The 23197-nt window shown below is 46.6% G+C and overlaps 1 protein-coding gene across 7 annotated transcripts; it reads left to right on the top strand.

The window, feature by feature from the left end:
* The first annotated feature begins 5228 nt into the window (after positions 1-5228).
* Positions 5229-18005, top strand: ZFYVE27 (zinc finger FYVE-type containing 27). Of its 7 annotated transcripts, none has more exons than XM_083615259.1 (13): positions 5229-5341; positions 6537-6740; positions 7276-7346; positions 7821-8007; positions 10388-10483; positions 11782-11894; positions 13208-13350; positions 14620-14691; positions 14999-15019; positions 15325-15472; positions 16477-16523; positions 16708-16789; positions 17073-18005. In XM_083615259.1, exons 2-13 carry the CDS (start codon positions 6538-6540, stop codon positions 17135-17137), a joined length of 1248 nt encoding a protein of 415 aa, XP_083471385.1. In that variant the 5' UTR covers positions 5229-5341; position 6537; the 3' UTR covers positions 17138-18005. The 7 variants fall into 7 exon arrangements, with proteins under 7 accessions (XP_083471385.1, XP_083471383.1, XP_083471388.1 ...); XM_083615257.1 differs by having other exon boundaries at positions 5230-5427; XM_083615258.1 differs by lacking the exon at positions 5229-5341 and adding an exon at positions 5459-5834.
* The last annotated feature ends 5192 nt before the right edge of the window (positions 18006-23197 follow it).

Below are 23197 nucleotides of genomic sequence, written 5' to 3'. Positions count from 1 at the left end.
TCACATGCCCTGCCCTTTGACTGTGTGTTCCAGGCACCACAAGATACTAATTTCATTGTCACCAACCCAGCTATGTGTGTGTGTGTGTGTTTTAAGAAAGCCGTCAGAGAACCTGGAGATGTGCTGCAGTGTATTTCACAACTCTCTTGCTACTAATTTACTCAGAGATATTGATTTTCTTATCTCTGTTACTCCATTTTAAGCAAGCAAAGGGCAATTATTCCACTGATGCTGTGCTATCGTCATCTATCAAGATGACGTCAGGGACCTTTTGAATATGAAATGGTCACATAATATGTAAGTTATAGGTACACTACCAGGGCCCTGGCTGCTAGCCAGTCATGAACATGGAAGGTTATTCTATGTATCTAAAGCAGGGATGTGTGGACAGATGTTGTTGGACTTGTGTCCCATCAGTGCCAGCCAAAGTATGGCTGATGGTCAGGGTTGATAGCTTGGTAGTTCAGCAACAGCCACAGATTCTCCAGCCTTGATCTAGAGGGTTGATAAAGTATGTGGTTTCCTACAAATGCAGGGCATTCATTACTCTTGAAATGATTTATTTTAAGTAGGCGGAAGTTTGGAATCCCTATCTCACTCCCTATCTCCCACTCAATCTGAACCCTATCTCTCAACTCAAATCAAGCCTTATCTCTCATCTCAAATCAAGCCCTGTCTAACTCTCTCCCTCAGAAACTGCTCCTTTTATTCTCCCTCCAAAGTGCTGCTCCTCTCCCCTCTGTGGCTAGCTGACTTTGTAGTCAATCAGCAGAGGCTCCAGCACTCTGGTGGAATTTCCGAGGGACTGCATCACCAGACTCTGGTCTGGCTCTGCTGTCCGTCACAGAGAGGAACAGCTTACTGGAGCCACATTGAGGCATTATTTGGTTCCATACTCCAGTTGCTATATTGGGATATGAGACTGGACAAGCAGATAATGGAACAGCAGCCCTGGTTTGGATTATCTATCCACTTCACAGTCAACCATCATGTCTGGCAAAAGGTGCTCTCTATATAGGGAGTTCTCTGAGTCACACCTGCCTATGCTGCTGCAGTGGCAGAAGTCCATGATGTAAGACCCCTCATCATCTCAAAACAAGCACGAGCTGGTTATGAGCCAATATGAGGTCTGAATCCTGGCCCTTCCAGGAATCCACAGACCCATAATGACTCTGCTGATGACCTGCCAGCCAGTTTAAAGAAGAATGGGGAATTTTTGGATTTGAGAATAGAGAAGCAGGGCAGCCTATGAGTCAAAACAGACAGAGAATGAGTAGTCCTAAATACAGGGCACTGTATCTCCCTCAGCTGTTTGATACTCAAGAGGTCATTGCATCCCTTTTTGGGGTAGATAGAGGGAAACACTGAGAGGTGAAGGAGCATAAGGCAGGAAAGGTGTTGGCTGTTTATTGGATCAATTTTTGGAGCGGTGTCTACAATTGTTTTTGCTTTAGAGAGCCTTAGAGATCAGGTTTCTGGAGTCAAAGTCATTCTCTGAATAAAATTCTGTGAATACTGGAACAAGAGGTTGCAGTCAGGATAACAGCCTTATTAAAGAAATCACTCAATTGGCAGCTACTAAGGTTGTATCCACAATCCTCTATACTCCCAGTAGCAAAGCAGAAAACAAAACAGTAACACAAAGAGTAACACAAAACAGAAACCAAAGGTAGCACAGCAACAGCAACTGAGGTTATTGTACATCAACGTCTCACATTACTCACACATGGAAGGCACCAATCAACACATGTCAATGCAATGGCAGAACAATTTCGTGGCATTGCCCTAATCATTGTACACTCCCACTACTTATACAACACCTTAGTCGTCCATAGAGATAGCACTAGGTCGCTGCTACCTCATCAGGTACCGTAGCACAATGAAGAGGAGTGTAGAGTCGAATACATAAAGCCACAAGCTTCAGACTCCCCCCCCCCTGAGAGCAGTTTGCATCCTACTCACAGTAACCCGTCTTTTGCTAGGCAAACAGACAGGCCCAGACATGGAAAGGCTGACATTCCGATCCCAACAGTCAGCCAGTTCCCTGGTCAATTCAGTAGGAAGCATGCATTGAGAACCCACAGGCGCCCCAGGAAAAGGGATTTCAGTCTCACAGACAGCAAATTGCTCCCACCTAGAGAATCATCAGAACACTGTGGATAGCATAGTTGGAGGAGGAGAAGCCAGGACTCATGGTGTTCTGTTTGGGAACCATAGCCCAACTCCCAAACAACATGGGTTTCTCATGTGTAAGTTCAAACCCTGGATGAAGTATCTCAACTTTTAAGTGCCAACTTTTAAATGCATGCTGAATTTTTTATTATTCTGCCAGGCCTATGCAGGCAATTAATAATACACCTTTCAACAAAGGTTAACTTTTGTCTCTTGTTAACTTGTTAAAATGGTTTTTATTGTTTAGTTTTACGTTTTATTGTGTCTTCTAAGATAGTGCATGCCACCCCTGGTATTATATGTAACATTAGTACAAATAACCACAATGAGTTTATTTCTTTCATTTAAAAAATTGCTACCCAATTAATCAGGGGCACATTTTAACTGATTACTGCATTTTTATAAGTTAAACTAACTAATCTACCAAACCTGGCAGCATTAGTGTGATGCTCTTCTGATGGTAAACACACCCACTGCTACTGAAAACTGGCTATGTTACAAGGTAATCTGGCAATCCAATCCCTGATTCCGACACCCATTATACACCAAGCTTGTTCTTCCAAGAGCTGCCACCTACCTACCTACCTATGGGAAGTGCCAACTGGCTAAAGCCCAGATCCAACTCCTTTTCCAAGCACTTCAAAACTTGTGCCTGTGCTGATCGGTTCCTGTTGCTAGACAGCAAGAACATTTTCCACACAAAGCAACAAGTTTGCTTCAGATCAATAACATTCCTCAGCCACACAGCACTTTAGTTCAACTGTGACAAAACATATTCATACTGCAAATGTGAAGTGCTTAGAACCAGTTCCCTCAAAGAACAGGAGTTCCTGTTTAAATTTGTGGTGCAGGCATATTTTGCTTCTCTTCTAGTTGCAGAAGGAAGCCTGAGAAGCCCCACCCCAAACCACTGGAAATCCTTCTGAGATTTTACCAGACTTGTTTTCAAGCCTACTTTGTGAACTTCAAGTCTAAAATGTCCTTTTTACAATGGCCATTGTGCTCCTCAAGATGCTAAATTCTACAGTCAAAGCCATTTCTGTACTTGTGCAGTGTAATCATGCAGTAACGCATGCTCATAAATGTCTGCCTCTAGTTTAATAGTAGAGCCATGTTGGATAAATGCGCACAGTGAATACAAAACCAAAAAGCACTGTGGGGAAAAAGCACTGTGGGGAAAAAGCACTGTGGGGAAAAAGCAGTAGCAGACTGGCATTAGTGTGTGTGTGTGTGTGTGTGTGTGAGAGAGAGAGAGAGAGAGAGAGAGAGAGAGAGAGAGCGAGAGAGCGCATTGTAAAGAAATAACTTGAGGGAGGCAGTGTATTCTTAGGTAGTTTCAGATGCTCTCAGCTCAGAGTTGTACAGTGGTACCTCAGGTTACATACCCTTCAGGTTACAGACTCTGCTAACCCAGAAATAGTGCTTCAGGTTAAGAACTTTGCTTCAGGATGAGAACAGAAATCGTGCTCCGGCGGCGCAGCAGCAGCTGGAGGCCCCATTAGCTAAAGTGGTGCTTCAGGTTAAGAACAGTTTCAGGTTAAGTATGGACCTCCGGAACAAATTAAGTACTTAACCTGAGGTACCACTGTACATAGGTTATTTTTGCAGAAGCAGAATCCCACTGAGGTGCGAGCAGCTGCCTATTCCTGTTGTTGTCATCTTAGCAGAGATCAGTTATCGGATCTGGACAGCCACCTTGTGGGTTTTGAGTGAAATTGCAGTTGAGAATGAGCATTAATTTGAGTTCCTTTTGTCCCCGTTTTGCACTTAAAGCATAATGTATGAATGGGACCATTATATGCAACTTTATTTTATTTTTTTAAAAATAATATTTATTAGAGTTTCAAACAATCACAAAAATGACAAAAAAATAACAAAACAAAAAAGAATAAAAATATGCAACTTTATAGAATTTGTGTACATATAAAATTAGAAGATAAAGAGTAATAACCAGCCTGAAGAATTTGCCTGAATGAAATTTCATAGGACTCCATACATATGTTGCATTAGTTTTTATTCAAGGTAGCCACTTATTTCACTTGATAAAAAAGAATGGATGGGATGTATTGTCAAAGTATTTTAGCAGCAGCTTTATGCAGAGAATTAATCAGGTTTCTTTTTGGTGTATGGTACTGCTCCTGCAGGTCCTTAATAGCTGGCTTGAGGCTACCCAATTTTACAAGTGTTTAATCCATTTCCATTCTTTTGCTGGTGCAGATCTTTGCTTTTAGCTTCATATTTGAATTTGCAGTTCCTCCCTCCTGGAATCTCCCCTTGGACCATGAGTGTAGCTGGGGCGGGACAGCTGCCCCCCTAAATCAAATAAATCAATAAAAATACTTAACTGAGGTTCTGCCTCCCCTAACATAAAGCCTTCCCTCCCTAACATAAATCCTGTCTACGGCCATGTCTTGGACCACTGAAGCCTGCTTTGTGCCCCACAAGCCTGATCACAAAAATCACACCCTGTCACTGCACCATCTCCCAGGAGCATGTACAAAGCCATGCCATAGGCTCCCTGGGATACCATAACCTTCAGTGAATATTATGAGCTACTGAAGCTCTTTTGAGACTTCAGGGCTGGTTAGTGCTAGTTTCTGGACTTCAGCGAGTTCCTCTGGGAAGTTTCAGGTTAGCCCAAGACATTTTGCTGTCTGAGGTGGAACAGCAATTGACCCGCACACCCAGGTCAAAGTGCATAGCATCCAAGGCAGGTCAAATTACAGAAGGGCCGTAGCTCAGTGGATGCATGCAGAAAGACAGGTTCAGTCCCTGGCATCTCAAGGTAGGGCTGGGCAAAGCTCCCTGCCTCAAATCCTAGAAAGTCAGTGCCAATCAGTGTGGGCAGAACGACTGGCGGAAGAAGCGGTTCAGAGACGGGGAAGGGACGAATCACTGAGCTTATAAAAAGCGGCCCGCGGCGAATAAGAAGTACGAAGGCTCCCATAGGCTGGCGGTGGGAGGCTCTTGCCCAATAGGAGCTGCAGCTTTTCCAGCAGAGGACACGCGCGGCGGCGGCCGCTTCCCGCGCTTCTGATTGGCCGGCTGCCTCAGGTGGGCGGGTCAGGTCGCCGCTTCTCCGAAGCGTGCGCTGCGCAGCGGAGCTGAGGCACAGCCGGGTCCTTCTGCCCAGGAAGTGTCGGCGGCCGCGGCGGTGTTGGCGAGACGGGTGAGGTCGAGGTTGGACGTGGAAGGGGAGGCTCCGCCCTTTCGCCCTATTTGGGGCCGTAGGGCTTGTGGGCCGCTTGTGTAGAGGTAGGTGGGACGAGCCGGCGGCGCCTCCTCCTCCTCCGGCGGAGCTCTGTGGCTGCCCCGCAAGCGGAGCGCTGGTTCCGCCGGAGCCTCCGGGGTGCAGCTCGTCAAGGGCTGAATTCCAGTTTTTCTTTTATTTTCCGGGAAGGGGCTGCTGTGCCGCGATGTGCGGAAGTGCAGCAGATGAAGCTTACCCGGCGCTGGGAGGATCTGATAGAGAGCGCTTCACCTGCTGGATTTCTGCCTGCCATGGCGCAGGAGCCCCTCGGGGGAAGAGAGAAGAGGCTGGTCATTTTAACCTCCTTGTCTGGAGGAAGACATTTTGCCTGCCTCCCAAGTACTGAGCTAGCAGGCAGGAACATCCCATGCTGTCCTGTTTTGCCCCTTTTGATTCACCCGGAGTGACCCAGGTAGTGACATTGCCAATATCAAATAAGTTGCAGAATATGATCTGGTCATTCCTCTCTCCACCTGAACGTGTTCCTCTCGTGTCGCAGATGCACCCCACATTCTTGGATGCTGTATTTTGAGTATCACTTAATGTGGGCTGCTTGTCCCTTGTCACCCTGGACCTATCCTGCTAGATTAGCTAAAGAGGATTACAAGAATGGATTCTCTCTGTGCCTTTGATGCATGTTTATGGATATATATTTTAATATGTGCTTGCAATTGTGGGTGTATAAAATAAATTATTAGGCCAGATTAATTAGCACAGACTGTCTGCATGCCTTTTGGTATATATGGCACAGGGTTACAGGAGATGTTTCCCCACCCTGACTCCCAGGTGGCTGCAGTTGTTGTTGTTTGCAAAAGGAGGAGATGCTTTTGAGGAGCTTCCCCATGGCTCTGCAGCTCTTGGGACAATTTGTGTGTTGGCTCTCCCTATCATGCAGGTTCTGGGGCCTCAGTGGGGCAAAAGTGACACCTGTTGTAGGTATCTCTGTTTCTCATGACTTGCCCAGTCATAGTGAATGCAGTTCCTTTGCATGGGGGGATGTGGGCCCTTCCCTTCCCAAAGGTCATCTCTGTTGTTTCCTTCACACTAGGGGTGGGGAAGAGTTGACTATTTTTATTGTTCTTTTTTGTGTTCCTCTCAACCTTCACATCTACAGTATGCAGGTTCCAGAGCGTGAGGGTGGAGCGACCACAGGGAATGGACTGGACAGCCCCACGGCTTCCGATTCCCAACCAGTTTCTCCTTTGCCACCCAAGCCCCCTTCCTTGGATCTCTTCAATCTAGTAGTATCCTACAAGCGACTGGAGCTGTACTTGGAACCACTGCAGGATATTGCGGAAGGGGTGTGGTTCCTCCTCAGGTTGGTGGCCAACTACTTAGTTGCACCTTGTGGGTGATGGTTGTGCTGGAGCTAGAGAAATTTTTGTTGTTGTCTCCTGCCATGTTGGAGGGCAGAAAAGCACAGGCTCTTTGGGAGTCTCACTTTTGCAAGTGGGAGAAAAAAGAGAGAAGACGAAGAGTCCTGGCCAAATACTTAATTCCCCTTTTCTAAAAGACACCAAGCATTCAGCATGGGAAACGCGGTGTGCAGTTGGGCTTAAACAAGATATGCTGCTGCATTTGTGACTTGGCTAGTGTCTGTGACTGATTACAACATTTCCCCATTTTAAAAAATACCCTACCCTTACCTTGCTTTTGACTTCATTCAATCTAATTTGATTTCTTATTTGTATACCGTTTTTCTGTGCTCAAGGCAAGTTAATGTACTCCATGACCCGAGACTTAAACTTAGGCTTGCCCTTTCCATCTCCACCATTCTCATGTTCATACCTCATTTGTACAGCTAAATATCCTTTTGGCGTGTCAATAAATGCTTGATCATGTATGTTTCACAGCTGGCAGATGCCTCTCTGCTCCCTCCTTACTTGCCTGGGCCTCAACTTTCTGCTGCTGACTCTTAGTGAAGGTGAGAAATGTTGGACCTTTGTGCTGGGGACCCAATAGGCCTCCTTTCAGGTATGATGTGAGCCTTGGGGATTGATCCTGTGGGGAATGAAATATGTTATTGGGGGCAGATTATGAGGGCTAGCAGTACCAATTGTGGGAGGCAGTAAGGAAATGGAGTGACTGGCAGGCAGATGGGCCTCCTTTCAGGTGGTTTATGGGGTAGTACATAGGAAGCTGCCTTACATCAAGTCAGACCATTGGTATGTCAAGCTCATTATTGTTGACAGTGACTGGCAGCAGTTTTCCAGGTGTTGAGAAAGAAGACATTCCCCATCCTACCTGGAGATACCAGGGATTGAAACTGGGACCTTCTCTGTTCAAAGCAAACGCTCTACCACTGAGCTAATAGGTGATAGCGGTACAGGTGTGTTGTGACTGGCCAAACAGTGGGGTGGTAAAATGATCTCTGCATCTATTCCACCTTTCATTCCAGCTGCGTGGTATGGGCTTTGCGTCCTGCTGGTCTCGGTGCCAGCCTTGCTGGGCTACCTGCAGGAGACATGCCGCATCCGTCTGAGTGAAGAAGAGCTGGCACGTCGTAGGTACCACAGTGTGCGGCGTGAGGATGTGAGGAAAGTTCAGCTTGCACGACATGAGGCTGTGGCTGAAGTGAAGGGCTTGTAAGTGCTCTTAGGGAAGGATGGAGAAAATGCGTTGACCCGTAGGTGGGTCCCTTTGAAGTATGTAATTGGAAGGATGCTTCTTGGGCTTCTTGTTCACACTACACATTTTTTCCCTGATGGTGAATATTGCAGTCGTTCTGAATCCACTGGGCTTAATAGTCAACCCGTTGCAAGATCGAGATTTCCACCTCGTCATTGTGTTTTTCTCTTGTTTGATTTTTGTAACCATTTTTCTGTATTTTGTGTGGATATTTCCATTGTAGATAAGTAATGTGCAATTGTTACCCTGAATAATGGGAGCAATTTAGCCTGCAGAACTAATTTAGTGACCCTTCTGTGTCACAATTTGTGTGGTATTCCACCATTCCCCTTCTTTTGTCTTCTATGATTTCAGCCTCTTCACTTACAATGTCTTTTTCATTTATTTTTGACCAGCTGATTTTTCCTTTTGAGTTTTTATTTCTCCCAATCATTTGTGTGTGTTTTTTAACACAAGGATATTTCAGGTGCACAACTACATAGCTCTGAAGCTGTGCCCAGTAGGGCACAATAATCCATTTCTTCTTCTGCTTCTTCTTCAACCATGCACTTGTGCACTTGAAGAGCTGTGCACAACTGCACAGAGTTGATCTTTTAATGTTTAAGTAAACAGCTGCACAGGCACTAGCACAGGCCAGTGTGTGTCATGGAGGCTTTTTTGGGGGTGGGCAGACAGTGTCTTCCCAAATGGACCCTATCACGGATACTGCCCACAGCATTCTAACAAATGCATTACGCAGTTGGCCAGCAACACAGGCATTTGTGTCAAATCTTAGTGGTTGAGGGGGAAGGTTGGGACTATATTTCAGGATAGTCCATATGCTATTGCAGGTGCTAACCATTTCATCATTGCTGTGGGGCAAGAATTGTGTCATGACTGGGGGGAATATAATTGCACAGTAATGTTGCGTGTGTGGAAGATGGTGGTGACCCCACTTTTAAGAAACTCTGGGAGAGCAGTGCTGACTCCTCCTCTAGATTAGCTACCTTCCAAGGTGCTTTACTGCACTACTGCCGTTCACCCTTTGGGGGCATTGCACACCCTTGCTAGTTGGGAGTGTGGCTCTAGGAGGAAGAGTTACTAAGCATTTACATGACTCTCCTGCCCATGCCGCAAAGTATGCATCCTCCTTCCAGGACAGTGGATCGATTTCAATCACCAGGCAAGAAGCCTCATTTTTAAATCATTGATTTTAATCAACTTTTCCATTTGTACAGTTATTTTCCCCAAGAAATGGGTGTTTTTGCTGCTCGATAGAGCTATTAAAACATATTGATTCACAACTAAATGCAACCGTTACTTCAGATTCACTACATTTATTACCTACTTATGAGGAAGACACACTACTGGTGCATCCTTTTGTTTAAGAAATAATGGATTTTGATTATTATTATTTTTTTAAAATAGGTTTTTTTTATTAACATATTGTTTTACTTCAGTGTGTCTGTACAGACAAGGATTTGCAAGTCAAATTTTAGAAGACATTAGAATTTTCCTATGCCAAGGACTGACGGTTAACTGCTCTGATCGATGTTTTATCAGGACATAACACTTTATCAGAGTGCTGTGAATTCAGAAAGCGGCTCAGTTTTTGAGACCTGCAACTTAGATAGGGAGAATCCAAGGGCAAGTTCTCCTTTTTCCCATTACTTCTCCACCCAAAGCTGACCATGCCAGTAGGCACTTCGTCAGCACTTTGCACAAGGCATTGGAGCCTGATAGCCAACCCATCCGTCATATGACTCGCTGAGTTGTAGCCAGTGAACTCAAATCTCTTTCTTTATGGGAGTCTGCATTCTTTCATCTAAAAGTTAAGAGCGGAGGTGCCATGTTACTACATGCCACTTTAATATATAGGGTCCAGGCAAGCCGTGGTTAGGATTGCAGTGCTTGTTTTGTGGCAACTCTGAAGTTAGTTGTCATTATTCAGATTTGTAGCTATAGGAAAGAGATGCCCAAGATTGCCTCATCAGTGGATGTGAACCCAGGGTCTCCTATACTCCACAGACAAGAGTGCTGGACTCCAAATCATAATGGCTTTTATCCCTCTAACAAGACAGGTTAACTTACACAGGTGCTTACTGTATCCAACTTGCCTGCCTGGAGCTAGCTGGCATAGGAGGTTCATCCTATGCAGGGCTCATCTTAACTATGTCCTATGTGGATGAGGGAATCTTCTTTTGCACTCCAACCCTTCTCTTGAACTGAATGAGGGGCTGGGGATCACTTTTCTCCATTTGTGAAGCAGCTTGGGCATAGGTTGATGCAGCGGCTACGAGGTTGTGAGCAGAGGGGCCTGAGGAACATGTTTAACTCTGCTGTGATCTCCTTTTCCAGCTTAATCCAATTAGAGGCCCTCTTGAGCCGGCTGTGTGGCAGATGTGAGGCTGTCTATCGTGTCATCTACTGGGAGAACCCTTCTCTTTCTTCACAGTGAGTGTTGCCTTAGGAATACTTTATGGGAACTAGGTGTCATGGGCAGGTTGGATGCAGAGGAATGGTGGGAGGAACCAGCTGGGGAACCTGCAAGAAAAGAAGGCTCAGAGCCCTGGGATTGGTGGTGGGATGATAATGATGTTGATGAGTGGTCAGAGGGAGGAGGAGGTGTCAGAAGCTGAACAGGTAACAAGGCTTAGTGAGCTGGGAGAGTCTGTGACAGACAGACATCCAGAATCAGGGACAGAAGCTGAAGCAGGAGAGGAGGGAAGCCAAGAGGCAGAGAGAGTCTGGCTGGGGAAGGTGGCAGGGTGTCTCCCTCTCCTGCTGCGACAGCTCCCCTCCCCCCTGGTTTCCCAGAAAGAGGTATGAAAAGAGTGGAGGAGAAGTTAGTTTTGTGCTGGTGCAGTCTCAGATTGCGTGGGGAAAACCCTGGAGAGGAGGGAACCAAGGCAGCTGTGAGCAGATGGGGACCTTCAGTCTTAGCAACTTCTTCATGGGGGCAAGACCTGCCGGAGATGAGTTGCATTGCTCATTAGGCAGATCCTGCTTTTGCTAATAAAGAGTTAACTCCAACTTGTTCGGTGTTATTTACTGCCAGCTCACTCCTGTCACTGGGACATTGCTGCTTTGCTGCTTTGGGAGGTTTGCAGGCTTGTTTTCTGGGTCACTTTACGGGGTCCCGGGGTCCCTGCCTTCCCCCTCATATTGGGCAGGTGTCCATGCCCATATATATCGTGGCTTGTGTTCATTGGGAAGCTATCTGGCTGAACATGTTTCTCTGGATCAAGGGGAGGTTATTCGCTTGAAAGGTAGGGAAAGGGAGGTGATGTCATCATCATCACCATCATTTTATTTGTATGCCGCCTTTCCACAGTTAAAACAATGCTCAAGGCGGCTTACAATATGAAAAGATTTACATATTGCAAACATAGCAAAGTAGTCATAAAAATAAAACACATCAAAAACTACATAACCAAACTGAACAATTTCCACATAAAAATAAGGAAACAAAAAATTCATATCAATAATAGTAAAAACTCCAGACAAAACTTTCCCCAAAATACCCCAGTCCTTTCTGGGCAGCAGCAGCAGTTCTTATGAAGCCTGTTAGAGCCGCCCTAGGACAGGTGGAGAGAGGCAGGAACAAGGCTCTCAGGCTCCCCTTAGATGCTCTCTGTTCCATATCCAAGAACAATGGGGGGCTGGACAGGCTTGAGGTGCTCTCAAGGCACCTGGCTGTTACCCTGATGCCCAGGTGTGTCGTGTCCCTTCTGCTCCTTTTTTTTGCCCAGGTTTTATGGGATGCTGATGGCTTCCGTTTGTGCTCTCTACCTGCTGCCCTTATGTTGGGTCTTTGTGCTGCTCAATAATGCCCTTTTCTTGGGTAACGTGGCATTTTATCAAGGTAAGATATTGCTCTTCTCTCCTGTACCATTCTGTTCCATGGGAACCTTGGGGAAGTAAGCTGCAGCAGCTGACTGGAGACAGGGTGCCCAGGGTCAAGGCTTTCTTTGCTGTAGATCTGTGCACCCCTGCTGCAGCCCTATCTTATTCCAAATTAGGGCAACAGTGTGAAGCTGCTAGCAAATTTTGATGAGAGAGGAAAAAATGCATCTCTTCTGTGCTGCCCCAGTCCCATAAACAAGCTGTTTAGCATTCAAGAGACCTGAGTAGTCACTCTGTCCCTTGGGCACAGCTTAGTAGTGGAAGATTTTTCCATTTAGAGGTGTCCCAGTGGGGAAGCACATCTTGGGATGCTAAGGATAAACTGCCTGTTGCAGAAAACTGGGGGTTATCACAAAGGAGACAGTCCTTTGCTGAAAAACAGTTTGGGTGTGTGTGGTGAACATTTGCCCTCTGAATGCATCTCCTTCTGGAATTTTGTTTGTGTGGGATGGTGGCAGGGAAGAGTGAAAACAGGCATGAACCTATTCAGAGCACAGCTCTTTTCACAGTTCCCACCCAGAGTGAAGGCACCCAGAGTGGCCTCACTTTGAATAGGTTTTGTGAGGACGCTGGAGGAGTGGCCAAGGGGCTGCGAATATCAGCAAACGGTTGCAACACCCCCCCAAACAACACAAATACAGTGGTACCTTGGGTTACATACACTTCAGGTTACAGACTCCGCTAACCCAGAAATAGTACCTCGGGTTAAGAACTTTGCTTCAGGATGAGAACAGAAATCATGCTCCGGCGGCATGGCAGCAGCAGGAGGCCCCATTAGCTAAAGTGGTGCTTCAGGTTAAGAACAGTTTCAGGTTAAGAACGGACCTCCGGAACGAATTAAGTAATTAACCTGAGGTACCACTGTAAGTAAATCTGGGTGGGGAGATTGGGGTGGGTGGGTTCAGGGAACACTCCAATCTCCTGAATTTTGTGCTGAAAATCTGTGGTGGAGAATATTTACTGTGGTGGTAGACAGCCTTTTCCCCTGTCTACTGAGGAGCTATGGGGTTATAGACAGTTCTGTCTGGGAGTGAGATTAGTGCTAGAGAACTGTGGGGTATTCAGGTAGGCCTACTAGTGTTTTAAATACCATTAGCTACATTGGACATTGGTTGCTGGTGTGCCAGTATCTACTTCTTGGGTGTCTGGGTTGGAGATAGTCTTGAATGCCATGCTGTTCCTCCAGTCCTGAAAGCCTGTGCTGTTTACTGCAAGGCTTTCCTGAGCTTCTAATGGATGTCCAACCGTTACCCTTTTCCTCTCCCTCCCTAGTGTTGCTGGAGCTGAAGTCTGCTGTAGAGCAGCGTTTGGGCCTCAAGCCCGTTGCTAGGACTCCAGAGCCAGTGGAGCTGGATGCTGGAGAAGTCGGGTCTGGATCCCTGCCGGACCGGACGCCTACGCCCACTAGTACTGAGGTAAGGTATGGTAGAAGAATAGACGGGTCTGTGTTGCCCACTTCCAAGTAGAATGAGAATTGATATGCTCATCCAAAGTGCCCAGAGAGTGTTGTTTTATCTTTTGGAAATGCCTTAGGTCATAGTTCATCCTGGCCTGCCTAACAGTCTTATTAGCTGGTGGCTTCGTAGTTGATTCCAGATCTACAGTCCTAGGAAATGTGTCCCAGGTTCTGTTGGTTGTGGTTCCATGTATCTCTCCGCCACCCCTCCCAGTCTTCTGTAGGATATGGAATGATGGAAACTGCGGGCCTCCATATATTGTTGGACTCCAATCCCCACCAGCTTCAGCTGGCCTGGTCAGTGATGTCGTCCAACAACACTTGGAGGACCCAGGCCATAGTGTGCAAAGTAAGGTCCCGATGGGAGTGGCAGAGAAATTTTGAAAGGGGTAAAGCTATGCATTGTGGATGAAAACCTCCCAGACCCTGTTCCCAATCTTGGCCCTGGAAAAGCAGGGCCTCAGTTTTGCCTACACAGGTACGTCTCTTTAGGGCAGCTGCCATCCTTGTTCTGTCCCCTTCTTGCTACTTTTCAGAGTTCCCAAACTTTTTAGTTGCAGCTGGTTATAGGGAGGTGCACCTGGAACCTACTGTTGAAATGTGGAGCCTCAAAAATTGTGCCTGGCTTAATGTTCTCCAGTTGGTGCTTAAAAGTATAGTAATGTTTTCAGTGTGTCCCTGTCTCTCTTTTTTTTAACAACTTAGCTAAGTTTACACGAAAATTTAAAAGGGCGATGCCCTTCTCTCCCTTCACACAGCTCTTCAGGCAGTCTTCACTGCTTGTTCCTGTGTTTTCCTTTTGTGCTGGCCATTAAGGCATTTCAGAATCTGCATACCAGCATTGTTTGGGGTCTTGTGTATTACAAACTACCATAGTAATAAACAACTGTGTCTAGGCAGGAGGGGAAATGCATCCTTGTAGCTTCCATGTTACTCTTGCATTGGGGTAGCTGGAATGGGATGGGACCATCTGTGTAGCACCCCTCTTGGATTCATTTACCACTGTTACAAGGACTGGTGGGCGTTGCTTCCTTAGTCTTGTAACATCAGAACAGCCAATGGCCCATCTAGTCCGGCATCCTGTTCTCACAGTGGCCAACCAGATGACTGTGGGAAGCCAGCAAGCAGGATTTGAGCAGAAGAGCACCTGCCCCTCCTGTGGTTTCCAGCAACTTTCATTCAGAAGCATTGCTGCCTCCAGTTGTAACGTCGTTTGCTTTCCCCATAGGATCTGACCCCTGGCAGTGTGGAGGAAGCAGAGGAGGCAGAGCCTGATGATGAGTTCAAGGATGCTATTGAGGTATGTGCCCTGAGAGAGCCGCCTAGGGCTTGGACTGATCTGTGCTGTGGTGGAGTCAGGTGATGCTGCTAGGCCAGCAAGTTTAAGGGGACACCCTTCATCCTGTCACTGAAGGGCCATGAATGGCAGCCCATCAGAGTCCATGTCTGTGATGCAGTGAACATGTTGGTATGGGGAAGAGAGAGAAATAGGGGACTTGAGACAGTGCACTTTTCTGGAAATGGGTACACCATAAACGGTGAAGGCTAGCTTGGGCTGGGCTCTTCTGGACATCATCTCTTGTCTTTTCTCTTTGCTGCGGGAGCAGGAGACCCAGCTGCTAGTAATGGTGAGTGCGGGAGCTGGGCCACCCTGCCTTTGAGCCAAAACTCACTTCAGTTGCTCATGCAGAGCTGATGTCTTTGCTGTGTTCTTTGCCCTGATTGTGCCCACCTTCCCAAGCTGGAAAACCTGGCTGCAACCCTTCCACCAGCTTGGCATTTTGTGTGTTGCCCATGGTTAGCCCAGCCTTTCCTTGTCTTCAGCGCTTTGTCAGTGGGCGGTGCCCCCCAGTACGCCCTTGTCCTCCTGCCCCAGAGTAGGCACTGTGTGAACCAGCCGCTCCTTGACAAGCTTCCCTCTCCACCTGCCCAGGAGGATGACGATGTCTCCCACTGCTCAGCGGAATTCGACATGGGCCTTCCTGACAACCCCTTCATGATAAGCAAGAACGAGGTGATTCGCAGCAGGGTGTCACGGCTGACGGAGCGGCTGCGGAAGCGCTACCCAACCAACAATCTTGGTACAGGATTTGGGAGGGTGTGTGGAAGTGGCAAGAGTGGATGGTGCCGCGGGACATGTTGTCTTGTTGGGACTGAAGCGGGAACTGTGTAGATGAGCTTTCCTCAACCTGGTGAGGAACCTGGTGCCCTTCAGATGCTTTAGCCTGCAGCTCCAACCAGCATGGTCTTGTTGGTTTGGGCTAATGGGGCTGTAATCCAAAACATCGGGGGGGGGGGCACCAGGTTGTGTAAGGGGGGTGGAGAAGATTGGCAGAATGGGAAGACTGACCCAGTTGCTGCCACAGAGGAGGCCTGCCTGATGTTAGATGCCAGAAACATGCCATTGTTCTTGGTGCTTTAAAAATATGTGTGCTGAGGTCGCTTCTGATGGTGAAATATTGTTGCAGATGAATCATTTTACAGGCAAGGTGTGGGTGGGGTGGGGTTAAGTACTAACATTTTTACAAAAAGCCCCTTAACTCCCTTTTTTTCATTACCTCCGGAAACTGGGCTTGTGAGTTCCTACTTGCCAGTGTAACATGTCATTCTGCCCTGAGAGAGAGGTATGAGCAAGCCTGCTTAGTGGAGTTGAGTGGTTATTTGTATCAGGCCCAAGTCTTTGTTCCTATTCCAAGTCTAGCACTTGATCCCTTATGCCACACTGGAATCTCATCCTGATGATGCCAAATTCCACCTTTATATGGGTTACGGCCATCTCTGCTCTTGGCACAACTTTGTGGAGTGGAGGATTGACATCACCTGGGAGGCGCAGTGTGCAGACCCATTTCAAATCTCCTCGGATCAAGGGTCCTGAAGACAGCCCTCAGTGGGATGCCCTCTTGGCACGTGGTCCCACCTGGATGAGCCTCCTGGACTGCCTAGTGGGGCAGTAGGTTATGTTGGGGCTTTTAGTAGGAAAGGACTGTGGGCAGACGTTGGGGGCAGGGCAATATTTCTATGCAATTTGGTGGGAGAAGAGGCACCAGGTTTGACTGTTACATGTTTCTTCTCTGATTTTCCGCAGGGAACTGTGCAAGCTGTTCAGCCACTTTCTCTGTGTTAAAGAAGAGGGTGAGTCTCTTGCCCAGCATGCCCCCAACTACTCCTTTCCCATTTCCTGCTCCCCTGCTTTGTGGATCTCAAGCCTGACCTCTGGTCAGCAGTGACTGACCTTCTTGAATCCTTGCATTTGAAGGAATGGCTTCCTGGGACCTTGTTCCTATAGCTGTGTTTGTCTCTCTTTCCTTCCCTCCAGCGGAGCTGCAGCAACTGTGGGAACAGTTTCTGCTCCAGGTGCTGTTCCTTCAAAGTTCCCAAGAGCTACATGGGGGCTACAGGTGAGTGAGGAATGGGAGAGCGAGAGATGGCCTTTCTGGCAGGCAGCTTGGGAGGCGGCGACTCCTCCTCCTTTGTGCACTTGCTGTTTCCCTTCTGGGGGAATCGCTGGGTGTAATTCTCACTGTTTCTAATTAATGCTACAGTGGGGAGGTAGCAGAGGACAGAGGCTTTCTCTCTCTTGGGGGGTGCGTGTCTGAGGGCTAATGAAACGCTTGTTGGGTTCTGTGGGTGGAAAGCTGCACAGTCCTTGGCCGAGTCTCTGACCAGTGCTTTCTACCGCAGCCCCTGATGCCCAGCGAGAGACCGTCTTTGTCTGCGGGCAGTGCAACCAAGCGCTCGTCAAGTGAGAAGCCAATCTGGAGCCCTGCCCTCTGCGGAATTCGCTCTGCGTCTCACCACGTATTTGCTGATACTTGTGGGGAGCGAAGCAACAGCACCGTGCACTCCTTCCACTCTTCCCTGTACATCTAATAGGAAAGGGGCTGGTGCAGCTGCCACGTGTGCCCCCTCCCTCTGTGAGCAGCTGGCGAGAGGTCCTGCACTCATGATTAACTGCATAGTAGGAGACTCGTGCACTAGACTACTGTAGGCTCTCCCTCCTTCCTCGACCTTGAAGCAAAAAAGTCCTTTGCCCCCATTTTCCCCAGCAGGAAGCTGGCCTTCCCCACCTCGCAAGGTGGCTCATGGTATCTGGACTGCCAGATGTGTCTGTGTCTTGTGTTTCACTACTGAGCGAGGTGCTGCGTGTTTGGAAGGGGAAGCTGGGTCTTCCTCTGGGTGGCATCTGTAAGTTGGCTCTGCTGTGTAAAGAAGGCAGACGTGTGATTGTGTTATGCAGCTGGACCTGTTTCCTATCCCTGTGTCAGATACGGACGGCATCTCTTCCCTCCCCACCATTGACTTTGCTCTTTCTAGATAGCTTTTAGCCAAAGCTCTTCAGTCTGGCCCAACCTGGACCTGGCATTCTCCTTCCCTTTGACGCTTTGCTGTGTTGGAGGGAGCAGAAGCTGCTACAGCCAACGGGAGTTCATCACAAAGCTCAGCTGGAGGATTGAGGCAATTGCCTTGTGATGTGGATCTTTTCTACAGGAGAGGAGAGGGGGTTTTTTTGTTCTTATTTTTGCTGCTCTCTAGCAGACTTACCCACACGCACACATGCATATATATAAATATATATATATATATGACCAATAAATAGCGTCCTTGGAAAGTGGAGCCAGTGCTCCTAGTGTCTGAAATGGCTTTTGATGTGATGAAGGTGGAATGGGCAACAGGGGTCCTAGTTATGCATAAAGCTTGCTGCGGAGCCTTAGGAGTGTATCTGCAAGGTGAAATAATCAAATCTGGGGGTGCTAGATGGAGCAAATTAAACAAGGCATCTGGGGGCAGCAGGGCAGAAGAAGGGAGACTGGAGCAGACCACTGTGTTTTGAGAAATAGAGGCTATAGTCTATTGAGGCAGGTGGGATGGAGAGCTGTAGAGGAGGCATGGATGTTGGCCTAGTTCCCGTACAATGTGTAAAGATGGACTGATGTTGCAAACTGGACCACAGTAAGTGGGGAGGTGTACTGGGAGTGCATGGCGACTCATTTTCCAGCTCTTTGGGGTGAAGCATTTTTAATTGGGGGTGGGGGGCACGAACACACACAAGATACAAAACCAGACTGGAAATGGATTCAGGCCAAACAAAAGGTACTTTTTCACATGATACAGAATACAGCTCCTGGAATTAATCACTAAGAGATATGATGGCTGGTAGCTTAAATAGCTTTAAAATTGTGCAGGAAGGCTCTGCAAGTTCAGGGGTCTCCCCACATCAGATGTTCACCCTCCGTGTGAGTGATGGGCCTTGGCTCACTTTCTTCCCACTTGCTAGGGATGGAAGAGGAGTTCAGTTCCATATGTATCTGAAGTCAAATGGTATCAAATCCACACTTTCCAAAACAATTCATGAACTGAAAGACAGCGATCCTTTGAAATTCACACTTAGCCAAATTTTGTGATGCAGTTCTCCAGCCAAGCAATGTTTACAGAAATGCACATATTTGTGTGTGTGTGTGAAAAATGAAGTTATTTGTGAAAATAGCATACAAAATTATGTTAGGGGAAATTGCTTGCAAAAATGTGTACATAAGTCAAAATTGCATATAACAACACGTCTATTGAGAGAAGTGTGCGCTAAAAGGCTGATAAATTTTCATGAGGATTTTAAAAAATTGCAAATAGCTGCAATGCGAAGAACTGAATATAAGATAGGAAAAAAGAGAAACGGGGAGAATGAAATTGACAGATCCTTCACTCTGTACTGCTTGCTGGTTGGTTTTATGCGTAAGTAGAGAACCTGTAGGGAACTATGGTGCTTATTTCAGGTAATCTGTAAAAGGAGGTTAAAACAACATTCTCTTGCAGATGGTTTTGAATACTGAGTTGTGGTGTAGCCTCTGCTTTCCCCTCAACCATCTTAGCAGGAAAAAGCATGGGCAGACTCCTCAGTGCCATGTCACAGCTTGCTGGTGCTTGAATCTGGGGCTGAAATGTCACTGATGATTTATTTGAATTCTAGTATGAAATAAACCATCCTTGGCAAACGAACACAGTCGCTGCTCTTGGAAATAACCTTAGGGAAAAGGTCAGGTTCTGTCACGGGTACAATGAATGAGGAGAAAGGATTATAGAAAGAAAGAACAAGGCTGCCTTGTTAGCTAAAGTTCACACAATGTTCCCTGTGTTTAGAATCGCATCCTCCTCGGTTCCCTTCTGGTACTTACAGCAAGGCTTGAGATTCTATAGCTTACTCCCAAAGGCCAGATCTCGGCGGCATTTTACACAGGTATAACACGGATTGGGATGACTTGTTTTATTTTATATTTTGGTACGGCGGCTCCTTGTAGAGTTACAAAGTGCAGCCACACGGAGAGCTGGTCCTCCATGTTGCCTGGTCATAGCATGTGGCTGCCACCTCCCCGTCATAAGGTTGGAAATGTGCAAGAGGACAAAGCGCCACATGGCAGGATGCTAGCAGCTCGTTCGCTCTTGCACAACTGAGAAGCCACCCTCCTGCAACTGGTGAACTTGGTCTTCAGCTGGTTGGTAAACACTCATGAGCAGGATGATTCCTCAGGAGCAATTAGCCTACCTGGTGCAGCTGTAGTATTAACTTTATAAGTTGCTTCTTACATGTATCTCAAGGCAGTTCACAGACATACAGTAAAAACAGCTGAAATAGTTCTTTAAGCAGTACAAAAAACCCAACTCGGGTCCAAAATACTACATTGTGGAGATGGTACTCCCAATACTCGCTCAATAAACAGTATTTCTTAAAATTTCCTGTACTGTTAGCGCAGTGTGACATTTTAAGCTTCGCTGGATGGCGGTCTTCATACAGAACTGAGCATATGATAAAGAGTGCAGCGGCTGTGGCTCAATATGCAGCTTCCGGTATATTGAGAGATCTTGGCAGACTCTCCCGCTAAGATAATGCAAAAGCTTTTGTTCTATTTATTGCCGTGTGGTCGCAGATGTAAGGAAGTGGCAGTGCTGCAAGCTAGACCCAAGAACCACTGTGCTGCTGTGGGGGAACTCTGAACAGGGCCAGTATGGACATGGCAGTGAGGGAAGTGAAGAGGGGAGTTTAGTGCTGCAATGAAATCAGACGCTAAAGTTGCAGGTAATTTCCTGTGGCTTATTAGTATTTCTGCATCAAAAAGAAGTGTCATTTCAAATTAAATTATGAAGGATGCTTCTGAAAAAAATTAATATTAATTTGATAAACCCAGTGCCTTTTTAAAAAATCCACAAGTATCCATAAATAATAATGTTGAGATAAAAGTCAAATGAGTGGAATGTATAAGTTGGCTTTTGCAAGCAAATTTGAGGCAGAAGAACTTGCTTAGCTTTCTCATTGATTATCTGTTGATTAGGGGAACTGAAAATGGAGTGCTACATTCATGATTAAAGCCTGCCGTTACCAGAATGATAATGGCAGTACTCTAAACACAACAATGATGCCAGAATTCAGTGTCCCTGATGACCTTGACATGAAATAAATGCAGCATGAATACAGCATATGACTCAAAACATTGGGGCTGGGCCAGACCTAATTCCCACTGAAATCAATGGGGCAAGTTAGTTATGATATCAATGGGAATTAATTTTGAATTTGGATCTGCCATAAGCTGAAAATAAATATTTTATGAATACTTGGCTGAGCTAGAAATGCTATGCAGATGCCACAACATGAGTGCTCCAGCTTCGTTTTGTGTAAGATTCATTTATTATTTTTTTTAAAAAGCACCTCATAAAATGAAGCTGGAACACTTTTTAAATGAAAGACTTGGAATTAATAAAAATAATGAAAAAATCCTGAATGATAGAGAACACAGCAAGAGCAAGAGTTGTCTTAAGATCTGCATGCATGTTCCCGAGATGAAACGAGGGTCAATGAAAATTTCAGCAAAATGGTGGCAAAACCAAGCAGGCAAGATGGTGATCAGGATAAGTTCTATGGGATTTATTAGAGTGTATATTGGACAGGATAGAAGATGGAAGACCTGTTTTCTTTTTTTAAAAAAATGGACCAAATTTAATAGCTTAAAATGGCATTTTCAGTGAAGAAAATTGAATGCAGATGACTGCATCCCCAGGAATGGTATTTTTAATAAAAGACTGCTCTGTGAACAAAAGCAACCCCAAGCTAGGGATGCTCCTGCTCAGTGGACCTGGGTCAGTAAATGTTTCAGGTTGCTAAGGCCTTGAGGACTAGTCCCATGTGAATGTTGATCAGGTGGGCACTTTATTTTCTACCTAATTTGCTAATTGGATGTAGCATGGAATTCTTGGACAAAAGTAAATGCACTGTTAATCCCTCTCTATGATCTGATTCAAAGAAGTGGAAAGTGTTCCTTTTGTAAGTCACAGAAGGGTATTTACGGAGCTAGCGGTGTTTGCATTCTTCCCCTGAAGTCAAGCAATGATGGCTCTGAAGCTGTCAGGTGCCATGAGAATCTGTCAGTGTCCAAGTGATGTGCAGGCCATATAAATCAAAATGTAAGAAGAGTGGGGAATGGCCTAGCTTGTAAATATATCCCAGTTCACAATCTGAAGGGGATTGAAGTCCTAGGGGGAACAAAATAGCTCACATTTTTGAGGGGACTGTGTGTGAGACATTACCAGCCCAGTCGTTTTCCCTCAGCACCCTCCAGCAGGACGGCAAGTTTGCTATGACAAAAGGCAAGGCTAGCCAAAGACACTTAGCGGTTTGAGGCAAAGGACAAGATGGCAACACCCGACCACCACCACTTCAGTGTACAAAAACCGATCGAACTGGTGCTTGAATCTTCAACAACATCCTCTCAGTAGTGCGCAGGGAAAAGTGAGTCATGACACGCAGTTGTGGCCAAAAACCATGAACTCAATAGTAAGTTGTGTGTGTGACATGCTGTATGATTTGCAAAGCAGCTCATCTGGAAAATCTGAGGGCGGAGGATTCCCTGAGTGGAAGAGAGGTTCTTTCAAGAGCTCCTCAGCTACCACCCTCTCTTCCTCAGCAAACTTTGGCTGGGAATGAACCCCAGTGAAAAACCCTTCTGTGTGTGGGAGCCAGACTCAGTTCCTACAGCTTGCTTTGTGTTGGGCAGCCCCCACTCCCCCACAGCTGGTGTGGGGAGCGGTGAAACTGGCAGTGCTGATGCTATAAATATTCGCTCCAGGATTAACTTGCCAGCTGGTCTTGACCATTCAGGAGTCTGGAAAACTGCCAGATGGAAGGGCCCCAGGGAGACACATTCGTCCTGTGTTTGCCATCTGTCGGGCAGGCTCAGTTGGTGGTCTGGCATCCTGTGTGGTGGACACAGCCACCCGGCAGGCCCAGTTGGTGGTTTGGTTCCTCACTGGTGCATGCACAGGTCTGATGTGCTCCTCTGGGGTTGGCGCACTAACCTACTTGGTATAGTCATGATATTTCTACAGGCCCATAGGCAAGTAAACATGGAGAGGGGAAGGAGGCGGAGTTGGTGATGGGCATATTTTTCAGTGAAACTTCACATAAATGGCTTCATATAGCAAAGTGGTCCGTCCATCCCCAATTACAAATGGTCTTGAATAATTAAACCTATAGACTAATTGATGTCTATTACTCTGTAAGGGACCATGAAGGTCTCAGGCAGAGTGTTTGTGTTAGGAACAGTTCCAAGTCACTGCCTCATACCTCGCTTGGTATTGCCACACGCAGATCCCCACCATACATTCAAAGCACATTCAGTGCACATTTAAAGCACATGACCTCCCCTGAATAATCATGGGAATCATTGTTTCACCCTCATACAGCTACAATTCCCAATCCCCTTACCAAACTACAGTTCCCAGGATTATATTATTATTTTTTGGGGGGGGGGGAGGAAGTCATGTGC

The sequence above is a fragment of the Podarcis filfolensis genome (assembly GCF_964270895.1).
Source record: "Podarcis filfolensis genome assembly, chromosome: 5".
Classification (NCBI taxonomy): domain Eukaryota; kingdom Metazoa; phylum Chordata; class Lepidosauria; order Squamata; family Lacertidae; genus Podarcis; species Podarcis filfolensis.
This window is presented reverse-complemented; position numbering and strand designations above follow the sequence as displayed.

Coding starts and splice junctions, on each gene's coding strand:
- ZFYVE27 (XM_083615259.1), top strand. CDS start 6,538: ATGCAGGTTCCAGAGCGTGAGGGTGGAGCGACCACAGGGAATGGACTG. Junction 10,484..11,781: donor AACCCTTCTCTTTCTTCACA/GTGAGTGTTGCC, acceptor TTTTTTGCCCAG/GTTTTATGGGATGCTGATGG. Junction 13,351..14,619: donor CTACGCCCACTAGTACTGAG/GTAAGGTATGGT, acceptor CTTTCCCCATAG/GATCTGACCCCTGGCAGTGT.